The following is a 12,843-nucleotide window of genomic DNA, read 5'->3' on the forward strand; positions in this document are numbered from 1 at the left end:
CTCAGTTCAGTTAAGTATTTATCCCGCCTCTTCCCCACCCCACCCACCCCCCACCCCGCCTCACCCACTGATCCCACCCGCCACCCACCCGCCCACCCACCCACCCTGCCCATCACCCCGCCCGTACTTACCCACCCGCCTGCCACCGCCCACCCACCCGCCTTACCCCACCCCTTGCCCCCACCCCCCACCTGCCCTCCACCCACCCACCCTACCCTTCGCTTTACCGCCCACCACCCACCCACCCACCCGCCCACCCACCCACCCACCCACCCACCCACCCACCCTGCCCATCCACCCACCCCATACCCTACCCACCCTTCACCCACCACCTCCTTCACCACCCATACCGCCGCCTCTTACCCATTACTTCCTTTACCCACCCACCCACCCACCCCACCCACCACCCCACCCTGCCCCCTCCACCCACCCCCACCCCACCCCTCTTGCCCGCCCACCACCCGCCCACCCACCCACCCACCCACCGCCTCTCTTCGGGCCTGGGCTCAACACCGGCCTTCAGGCCTGCACATACACATATACATTGATACCTTACAAATCAATGTGTGTGCTGTTGGTATTGTTAATAAAAACCGTGAAACCAATGTTATACATGTTCCACATTGGTCACATCGGTCATGTCAGGCGTCATGTCCGTCATGTCAGGCGTATCAGTCTGTCAGCCATGTCATTTCGCCTGGTCATGTCAGGGTGTATCGAAGATATGTCGAGTCATGTCAGAGTCATGTCAGAGATATGGTAGAGGTGATGTCAGAGACCATGTCTTGATACAGCAACCTCCCAAAAAATAGAACAAAACCCAAAAAAGAACCCACATTCCACGACCCTGAAAAACAAGCCTGAGCAGGCCCCAGAAACAAAACCCCACAAACAAATCCCACTTCTTTTAAATAAATTCTATAATGCTTGACCAAACATTTTTAAACTCACTTATTTATCAAAAAACAGTACTGAAGGCATCACTCTGTATACTAACTGTTGTATAAACTTCATCCTCTATTTTATCTTATTCTTTTCACCGAGCAGGCTCAAATAGCGTGTGCTCATTTTACCAAGTCAGGTAGTATTTATATAAAGCAATACTGCTATGAAAATAAACTGTTGAGCCAGTATGCAATGTTGCAGTATTCCCCTCACATGCCCCCCCCCAGGCCCCCTCTCCCCCCCCACCCAGAACCCTCCCTCCCTCCCCCAGCAACACTTGCTTGTATCTCGTGGTATGCTGCAGAGTTAGACCCAAGCATATATCAGTACCCAACCGCCTTTATGACAGTGTTTGTCTATTGTAAACCTCTCCTGCCACCTTCCTCTCTTACCTCCACACACACCTCACACATACACGCCTCAACACACTTCATTTGACTTGCAAACACCTCCATCTGACTCATACATTCACGGCTTTCACATACGCCCCACTTACGACTCAAGCTTGCCTCATACGCTCACTTACACATCCCCCTCTACACATTTCACATACGTCTCTCCTTACCCTTTCTTGTTTTCACACATCTCACACATTACATACACTTCACACCTCATACAGCTGCTTACGCCTCCCACACGCCTCACACACAATACTCACTTACACACACACACGCCTCCCAGCTCCAAATGTCCTCACGCTCACACACTCATCACATGACTCGCACACGCCTCACACAGGCTTCATGTATGCGCCTCACGCTCACGTGCTTATCACTGATGCTCACTCACGACTCACCCCCGCCTCCACATTAACCCCACGTCTCACGTGACTCACACACGCCTCGCGACTCACTTCCACACGCCTCACACGTCTCACGTGACTCACACCTCACACGACTCACACACGCCTCACATCTCCACGCCTCACCGTCTCACATTGACACACTGCTACACGACTCACATACGCCTCACATTTCTTTTACGCCTCACACATCTCCCACAGCTCCCATCTTGTCTCACACCTCCCTTTCATACATTCAAAACTCCCACACATACATCCTCACATCATCCTTCATACATCTGCATCTTGTGCATGTGCCTGTTACCATACACACTTACGTCACCATACGTCACTGCATACCGACCCGTCACCATGCACTTCATCACTTCATGCACGCTCATTCGCCATACGCCTGTCACCATTACACCTCTCCCATCATGCACGCCAGTCTCGCCACGCCCATCCACTATGCGCGCCGTTACCATACACACTTATTACCTTTATCATCTCCCCATGCACGCCACGTCTGCATACGCCCGTCACCATTCACATATTACCATTATCATCTCCCACCATGCACGCCGTCACCTTGCACGCCCCGTCACCCATTCCATTTCCCTACATACGCCCATTACCATTCACATCTCCCCTGCATGCACGCCCATTACCCATTCATCACCGCTTGCACCAGTTACCATTCACATCTCCCCTACGCCACGCCGTTACCCATTCCATCTCCACCATACGCCCGTCACCATTCACATCTCCTGCTTGTGCGCCCGTCACCATTACATCTCCCCACCATGCGCCCATCACACCATGCACGCCCGTCACCATGTGCAACGTCACCATTCCTCTACATCCACCCGTCACCATGCACATGCGTCACCATACACGCCGTGCATTCACATCTCTCTCCCCAATACGCCCGTCCTTCTGCAGGCCTGTTATCGTATCATCTCCCATACGCCCGTCACCTTACGCCCGTCACCATTCGCCGTCACTATGCGCGCCCGTTACCGTGCTCATCTCCCACCATGCACGCCCGTCACCGCCTCCCGTCTTCATACGCTGTTACCGTTCATCTCACCATGCACGCCGTTACCATTCACGCCCGTCACTATGCGCGCCCGTTACCATTATCGTCCCACCATGCACGCCCGTCACTATGCGGTTGTGTCATCTCCCACCGTTTGCACGCCCGTCATTATGAGCCCGTTACCATATGATCGTTGCCATTATCATCTCCCACGCATCTGTTCATTTCATCTGTCACTATGCCACGCCCGTCACCATGCCCACGCCGTTACCATTCGCGTTTGGTTATCCCTCATGCCGACCATGTATCGTCACCTGCACGCCTCCCATACACCGTCACCATTCACATCTCCCACCATGCACGCCCATCTGCAGCCCTCACCATGCACGCCCACCGTCGCCACGCCCGTCACCATTCATCTCCCCACGCCCTTATACGCCCGTCACCATACCTCTTCATCTCCCTATGCACGCCCGTCACCATACGCCCGTCTGCGCCACGCCCGTCACTACTGCGCGCCCATTACCTTCGCCACGCCCGCGTCTGTACGCCCGTCACTATGCGCGCCCATTACCATTATCATCTCCCACCATGCACGCCCGTCACCCTACCGCGCCGTTACCATTATCATCTCCCCACCATGCACGTCGTCACTATGCCGGGCCGTTACCATGTGCGCTCGTTACCATTATCATCTCCCACCATGCGTCCGTTACCATTATCATCTGACCATGCACGCCCGTCACCGTGCACGCCCTTCCCATGCACGCCCATTACCATGCAGCGTTATTATCATCTCCTATTACGCCCGTTACCATTATCATCTCCCCACCCTGCACCGTCCATCGTCACCATGCGCCCGTCACCCATGCACGCCCGTCACCTCATCTCCCATCAGCACGCCCATCACCATGCACGCCCGTCACCATGCACGCCCGTTACCATTATATCTCATCACCTTCGCCCGTCACCGCCACCACGCCCGTCACCATTTTGGTGGTCACCATCTCCCTCATGCACGCCCGTCACCATCCACGCCCCGTCACCATTCCATCTCCCACCATGCACGCCCGTCACCTGCACGAACGTCACCATTCACATCTCCCATCCACCGTGCGCCGTCACCATGCACGCCCGCCCTGCGCCACGCCCGTTACCATTCCATCTCCCATGCCCGTTACCATTCACATCTCCCTGCAGCCATTACCATTCACATCTCTCACCATGCATTGCCATTCATCTCCCATGTTCCATCACCATTCACATCTCCCCCATGCACGCCCGTCACCATACGCCCGTCACCATGTGAAACGTCCTGTCCTCTCCCTATCCCACGCCCGTCACATGCACGTCCGTCACCATGCACCCCGTCTCGCCACCATTACATACACCGTTACCATTCACATCTCCCATGCCCGTTACCATTCATCTCCCCTACATGCACGCCGTCACCATTCACATCTCCCCATCACCATGCACGCCGTCACTGTGAACGTCTCTCTCTCTGTCCACACCGTCCGCATGCGCCGTCACCATGCGCCCGTCACCATGCACGCCGTTACCGTCACATCTCCCACCATGCCGTTACCGTTCACGCCGTGCAGGTTGCCATTCATCTCCCTACATGCACGCCCGTTACCATTCATATCTCCCACCATACGCCCATTTGTATTCATCTCCCACCATACACCGTTACCATTCACATCTTCCTTACGCCCGTTACCATTCACATCTCCACCATGCACGCCCGTTGCCATTCACATCTCCACCATGCACGCCCATCACCATGCACGCCCGTCACCATTCATCTCCCCACCATGCACGCCCATCAGCCATACGCCCGTCACCATGCACGCCCGTTACCATTTATATCTCCCACCATACGCCCGTCACCATGCACGCCCATCACTATTTATCTCCCCTATACACGTCACCATGCACATCTCTCACCACACGCCCGCCACCATGCACGCCCGTTACCATTTATATCTCCCTACATATACGCCCGTCACCATGCACGCCCATCACTATTTACATCTCCCACCACACACCCGTCACCATGCATCTCTCACCATACACGCCCGTCACCATGCACCGTCACCATGCACATCTCTCACCATACACGCCACCAGCCCATCACCATTCACATCTCCCACCATTACGCCCGTCACCATGCACGGCTGTCACCAATCACATCTCAACCATACACGCCCGCCACCATGCACGCCCGTCACCATTCACATCTCCCCAAGCTTACGCCCGTCACCATTCACATCTCCCACCATGCACGCCGTCACCATTCACATCTCCCACCATGCATGCCCGTCACCATTCATCTCCCCAGCATACACGCCGCCACCATGCGCCCGTCACCATTCACATCTCCCCTCGCACGCCCGTCACCATGCACGCCCGTCACCATTCACATCTCCCAGCCCACGCCCGCCACCATGCACGCCCGTCACCATTCACATCTCCCACCAAGCACGCCCGTCACCATTCACATCTCCCACCATGCACGCCGTCACCATTCCATCTCCTGGCTGCGCGTCACCATTCACATCTCCATACATACCGCCCGCCTGCACGCCCGTCACCATTCACATCTCCCTGGCTTGCACGCCCGTCTGCATGCACGCCCGTCACCATTCATTCCCAGCCATACACGCCCGCCACCATGCACGCCGTCACCATCATCTCCCAGCACGCCCGTCACCATTCACATCTCCCCTGCATGCCGTCACCATTCACATCTCCCCACCATGCACGCCCGTCACCATGCACGCCCGTCACCACACACCCATCACCATACGCCCGTCACCATTCACATCTCCCCCTACGCCCATCACCATGCACGCCCGTCACCATGCACGCCCCGTTACCATTATCTCCTATTCACGCCCGCCACCATGCACGCCCGTCACCATTCATCTCCCCACCAAGCACGCCCGTCACCATACGCCCGTCACTTTCACATCTCTTTCCTGGCCGCCCGTCGCCATGCACGCCCGTCACCGTTCATCTCCCGCCAAGCACGCCCGTCACCATGCACGCCCGTCACCATTCACATCTCCCACCATGCACGCCGCCACCATGCACGCCCGTCACCATTCATCTCCCCTGGCTTACGCCCGTCACCATGCACGCCCGTCACCATTCACATCTCCTGGCACGCCCGTCACCATGCGCCCGTCACCATTCATCTCCCGCACGCCCGTCACCATGCACGCCCGTCACCATTCATCTCACCAAGCACGCCCGCCACCATGCACGCCGTCACCATTCACATCTCTAGCTTACGCCCGTCACCATGCACGCCCGTCACCATTCATCTCCCCTGCAACGCCCGCCACCATACGCCCGTCACCATTCACATCTCCCGGCATACACGCCCGCCTGCATGCGCGTCTTGTGCGTCTCTGGCCGCCCGTCATTCATGCGTCTTACCAGTTCGTCTCCCCGACCATGGCCGTTCATCTCCACCATGCACGCCCGTCACCATTCACATCTTCCACATACGTCACCCAGCTCGCGCCGTCTGCACCCCATCACCATGCCGTCGCAGCCCGTCATTCATCTCCCCACCATGCACGCCGTCACCATGCACGCCGTCTCCATCACATCTCCCACCATGCACGCCCGTCTTCACATCACCATGCACGCCCGTCACCATGCACGCCCGTGACCATCACATTCCCACCATGCACGCCCGTCACCATGCACGCCGTCTGGCGCCGGCCCATTTCATCTCCACACCATGCACGCCCGTCACCATTTACATGGTTTCACCCTCTCACTTGCGCCTGCATGTCTCACTTCTCTGATACTGACCGTCACCATGCACCGTCTTGTTCATCTCCCTATGCCCGTCACCATTTCATCTCTGCATCTTGTCCGTCCATCTCAGCTTGCCTCTGCCGTCACCATCTCCACGCCCGTCTGCATGCACGCCCGTCACCATTCACATCTCCCCAACCATACACGCCCGCCACCATGCACTTGTCACCATTCACTTCTCCCACAATGCACGGCCGTGCCATGCACGCCCGTCACCATTCACATCTCCCCACCATGCACGCCGTCACCGCTGCACGCTGTGAATACCGTCCGTCACCATGCCGTCTGTCGCCGCACGTCCTGTCACCATGCACGCCCGTCTCTTACGCCCTACTATTCATGCACGCCCATCACCATCACGCCTGTCACCATGCACGCCTGTCTGCTTACGCCGTCACCATGCACGCCCGTCACCATTCACATCTCCCATACGCCCATCACCATGCACGCCGTCACCATGCACGCCCGTCACCATACATCTCCCCTACGCCGCCATCACCATGCACGCCCGTCCCACCCATCTGTTTACATCTCTCCCACCATGCACGCCCATCACCATGCACGCCGTCACCATGCACGCCCGTCACCATTAACATCTCACCATACGCCGTCACCATTAACATCTCACCGCACGCCGTCTCCATGCACGCCCGTCACCATTCACATCCCCATGCACGCCCGTCTGCTCCCCGTCACCACCGCCGGTCACCACACGCCCGTCACTATGCACGCCCATCACCTTGCACGCCCGTACCATCACATCTTCCACCATACACGCCCGTCTGCATGCGCCCGTCACCATTCATCTCCTGCGCCGTGCCGCCCGTCACCACGCGGTCACCATACCGCCGTCACCACGCCCGTCACCATGCACGCCCGTCACCATACGTCCTCACCACCACTACATCATCACGCCCATCACCATTACATCTTCCTGCACCATGCACGCCCGTCTCCATCGCCAGTCTCTACACCGCCGTCACCATGCACGCCCGTCACCATGCACCCGTCACCATACACGTCCTCACCACACTACCATCGCCCATCACCATTCACATCTTCCACCATGCACGCCCGTCACCATGCACGCCCATCACCATTCACATCTTCCTGCGCGCCGTCACCATACGTCCGTCACCATACACGCCCGTTACCACCGTCCCGTCACCATACACGCCCGTCACGATTCATCTTCCACCCACGCCCGTTATGCGCCCGTCCTATCCACGCCGTCACGATTCACGTCTTTCACTATGCGCCGTTACCATACGCCCGTCACCATGCACGCCCGGCACCATACGTCGTCACGATACGTCTCTCCGCCACGCCCTATTCTGCCGTACCATGCGCCCGTCACCATGCACGCCCGTTACCATACATCTTCCACCATGCACGCCCGTTACCTATACATCTTCCTATGCACGCCCGTCACCATACATCCGTCACCATACACGTCCTCACCATGCGCCGTTACCATACACATCTTCCACCATGCACGCCGTCACCGCACACATCCGTCTCCACGTCCCGTCACCATACGCCCGTTACCATTCATCTTCCCACAATGCACGCTCGTCACCATGCACGCCCTACAAAATGCGCCGTTACCATTCACATCTTCCACCACGCACGCCCGTCTGCCGCCCGTCACCATGCGTCCCGTCACCGCACGCGTCTGTCGCCATGCACGCCCGTTACCATTCATCTTCCATCATGCACGCCCGTCATTCACCATTTCATACACGTCCGTCACCATACACGCCCGTCACCATTCACATATTCCCACCATGCAGCCCGTCACCATACATGCCCGTCACCATGCACCCATCACCATTCACATCTCCCAATGCCGTCTCATTGACAGCTCCCACCATGCGCCCGTCACCATGCACCCGTCACCATTCACATCTCCCTACGCCCGTCTGCACGCCCGTCACCATACGCCTTTACCATTATATCTCCCACCATTCCGTCACCATGCACGCCCATCACCATTTACGCTCTCCCATACCGTCACCATGCACATCTCTCACCATGCACGCCCCCGCCACACGCCCGTCACCATTCATCTCCCTGCGCACGCCCGTCACCATGCGCCCGTCATTCACGCATCTCCCCTGCACGCCCGTCACCATGCACGCCCGTCACCATTCATCTCCCAGCCATACCGCCCGCCACCATGCGCCGTCACCATTCACATCTCCCACCAGCACGCCCGTCACCATGCACGCCCGTCACCATTCACATCTCCCAAACACGCCCGTCACCATGCACGCCGTCACCATTCATCTCCCCCGCACGCCCGTCACCATACGCCCGTCACCATTCACATCTCCCCACCAACACGCCCGTCACCATACGCCCGTCACCATTCATCACCGCACGCCCGTCACCATGTACGCCCGTCACCATTCATCTCCCCGCATGCCCGTCACCATGCACGCCCGTCACCATTCACATCTCCCCTGCGCCCGTCACCATGCACGCCCGTCACCATTCACATTCCCACCATGCACGCCCGCCTGCATCGCCCGTCACCATTCATCTCCCACTGCACGCCCGTCACCGCATGCGCCGTCACCATTCACATCTCCCCACCAGCACGCCCGCCACCATGCGCCCGTCACCATTCATCTCCTACCGCACGCCCGCCACCATGCACGCCCGTCACCATTCACATCTCCCACCATGCACGCCCGTCACCATCTCACATCTTCCCACCATGCACGCCCGTCACCATGCACGCCCGTCACCATACACACTCCATCACCATGCACGCCTGTCACCATGCATGCCCGTCACCATTCACATCTCCCACCATGCACGCCCGTCACCATGCACGCCCGCCACCATGCACGCCCGTCACCATTCACATCTCCCACCAGCACGCCCGCCACCATGCACGCCCGTCACCATTCACATCTCCCCACCATGCACGCCCGTCACCATGCACGCCCGTCACCATTCACATCTCCCCACCAAGCACGCCCGCCACCATGCACGCCCGTCACCATTCACATCTCCCACCATGCACGCCCGCCACCATGCACGCCCGTCACCATTCACATCTCCCACCAGCACGCCCGTCACCATGCACGCCCGTCACCATTCACATCTCCGCACGCCTGCCACCATGCACGCCCGTCACCATTCACATCTTCCCACCAAGCACGCCCGCCACCATGCAAGCCCGTCACCACATGCCCGCCACCATGCACGCCCGTCACCATTCACATCTCCCCACCATGCATGCCCGTCACCATGCACGCCCGTCACCATTCACATCTCCCAGCCATACGCCCGCCACCATGCACGCCCGTCACCATTCACATCTCCCACCATGCATGCCCGTCACCATTCACATCTCCCACCATGCACGCCCGTCACCATGCACGCCCATCACCACACACCCATCACCATGCACGCCCGTCACCATGCATGCCCGTCACCATTCACATCTCCCCACCATGCACGCCCGTCACCATGCACGCCCGTCACCATACATGCCCGTCACCATTCACATCTCCCACCATGCACGCCCGTCACCACACACCTACCACCATGCACGCCCATCACCATTCACATCTCTCCCACCATGCACGCCCGTCACCATTCACATCTCCCACCATGCACGCCCGTCACCATGCACGCCCGTCACCACACGCCCGTCACCATGCACGCCCGTCACCATCTCACATCCCACCATGCACGCCCGTCACCACACACCCATCACCATGCACGCCCATCACCATTCACATCTCCCACCATGCACGCCCGTCACCATTCACATCTCCTGCATCACGCCCGTCACCATGCACGCCCGTCACCATTCACATCTCCCACCAAGCACGCCCGCCACCATGCAAGCCTGTCATACACGCCCGTCACCCTGCACGCCCGGACCATTCACATCTCCCCACCATGCACGCCCGTCACCATGCACGCCCGTCACCATTCACATCTCCCACCACACGCCCGTCACCATGCACGCCTGTGACCATTACATCTCCCACCATGCACGCCCGTCACCATGCACGCCCTGTCACCATTCACATCTTCCCACCATACACACCCATCACCATGCACGCCTGCATCACCATTCACATCTCCCACCATGCACGCCCGCCACCATGCACGCCCGTCACCATTCACTTTCCCACACGCACGGCCGTCACCACATCTTCCACCATGCACGCCCGTCACCATACACACTCCGTCACCATGCACGCCTGATAAAATGCACGCCCGTTACCATTCACATCTTCCACCATGCACGCCCGTCCCCGCACGCCCGTCACCATGCACGCCCGTTACCATTCACATCTTCCACCACGCGCCGTCATACACGCCGTCCTGTACGCCCGTTACCACGTCCGTCATACACGCCTGTCACCATACTCGCCCGTCACCATTCACATCTCCACCAGCACGCCCATCACCATTCATCTCTCACCATGCACGCCCATCACCGCACATCTCTCACCATGCACGCCTTACCGCCAGGTCACCATTCCATCTCCCATGATGCACGCCCGTCACCATACCCGTCAGCCCATCTCCCAACGCCGCCCGTCACAATGCTCGCTCGTCACCATACACGTCTGTCACCGCACGCTGTCATCATTCACTCTCACCATACGCTCGTCTTCACCACGTCTGTCACCGCCACGCCCGTCACCATTCACATCTCCCACGCACGCCCGTCACCACGCTCGTCACCGCGCACGTCTGTCACCATACGCCAGTCACCATGCACGCCCTTCACCATACATGCCCGTTACAACACCGTCTGTCTGTACACGCCCGTTGCCATACGTCAGTCACCATACATGCCGTTACCATACGTCAGTCACCATACATGCCCGTTACCATACACTTCCGTTACCATGCGCCCCTTCACCGTCATGCCCGTTACCACACGTGTGTCACGCTCCTCCGCCATGCACGCCCTTCACCGTACATACCGTTACCATACACGCCCGTTACCATACGCCCGTTACCGCCCCATGCCTGTTACCATACGTCTGTTACCATACAGGTCCTTCACCATACGTCCGTCACCATACACAGCAGTGTATTTAGAAAGAGTCGAGGGATCCGTATTATTATTATTATTTTTTTATTATTAATATTATTATTATTATAATTATTATTATTACTTTTTATTATTATTATTTTATATTATTATTATTATTATTATTATTATTATTATTATTATTATTATTATTATTATTATTATTATTATTATTATTATTATTATTATTATTATTATTATTATTATTATTGTTATTATTATTTTTATTATTATTATTATATTTTATTATTATTATTATTATTTTATTATTATTATTATTATTACTATTATTACTATTATATTATATTATTATTATTATTATTATTAATATTATTATTATTATTATTATATCATTATTATTGTTATTATTATCATTACCTTTATTATTATTATTATTATTATTATTATTATTATTATTGTTATTATTATTATTATTATTATTATTATTATTATTATTATTATTATTATTATTATTATTATTATTATTATTGTTAATATTATCATTGCAACTGATATTATTATTAATCTATTATTACTATTATTATTATATGATGAAATATATCCCAGATCTGTTTAAATCTGGACAATATATATATATATATATATATATATATATATATATATATATATATATATATATATATATATAAAAATCTGACCAAAACACCAAAATCCAACACAAATTTAAGGTTAAGAAACAAACAAATAAAATCTTAAGTCTTAGAGGAAACGACCATTAGGGAACAAATTATATCCATACACAGACATTGAGGTCAGCAGATGTGTCGTTTATATTCCTAGAGGTCAATTAGGCGCCTTCACTTGATACCTTAACTACCCCTTAACCACCTACTGCCCACCTGACCCTCCTCACTCCCTCACCCTCTACTCCCCACCTCCCCTCACCCACCTCACTCCCTCCCTCACTCCCTCACCCACCTCCCTCACCTCCTCACCTCCCTCACTCCCTACCCTCCCTCACCTCCCTCCTCCTCTCCTCCCCTCACCCACCTCCTCACCACCTCCCTCCCTCTCCTCCCTCTCTCACTCCCTCCTCCACCCACCTCCCTCCCTCACCCATCCCTCCCTCCCTCCCCACCTCCCCTCCCTCCCTCACCCACCCTCCTCCCTCCACCCCCCCTCCCTCCCCCCTCACTCCTCACCCAC

The 12,843-nt window shown here is 55.8% G+C and overlaps 1 protein-coding gene across 1 annotated transcript; it reads left to right on the top strand.

The window, feature by feature from the left end:
- Nucleotides 1-7,684: 7,684 nt before the first annotated feature.
- LOC121875289 (extensin-3-like) lies at nt 7,685-8,831 on the top strand (the record flags this gene model as incomplete). Its single annotated transcript, XM_042379756.1, has 1 exon — nt 7,685-8,831. A coding segment is annotated over exon 1 (1,147 nt), but the record flags the coding sequence as incomplete, so codon positions are not given.
- Nucleotides 8,832-12,843: the final 4,012 nt, after the last annotated feature.

This window comes from Homarus americanus, unplaced genomic scaffold (assembly GCF_018991925.1).
Source record: "Homarus americanus isolate GMGI-L3 unplaced genomic scaffold, GMGI_Hamer_2.0 scaffold50416, whole genome shotgun sequence".
In the NCBI taxonomy this organism is placed as follows: domain Eukaryota; kingdom Metazoa; phylum Arthropoda; class Malacostraca; order Decapoda; family Nephropidae; genus Homarus; species Homarus americanus.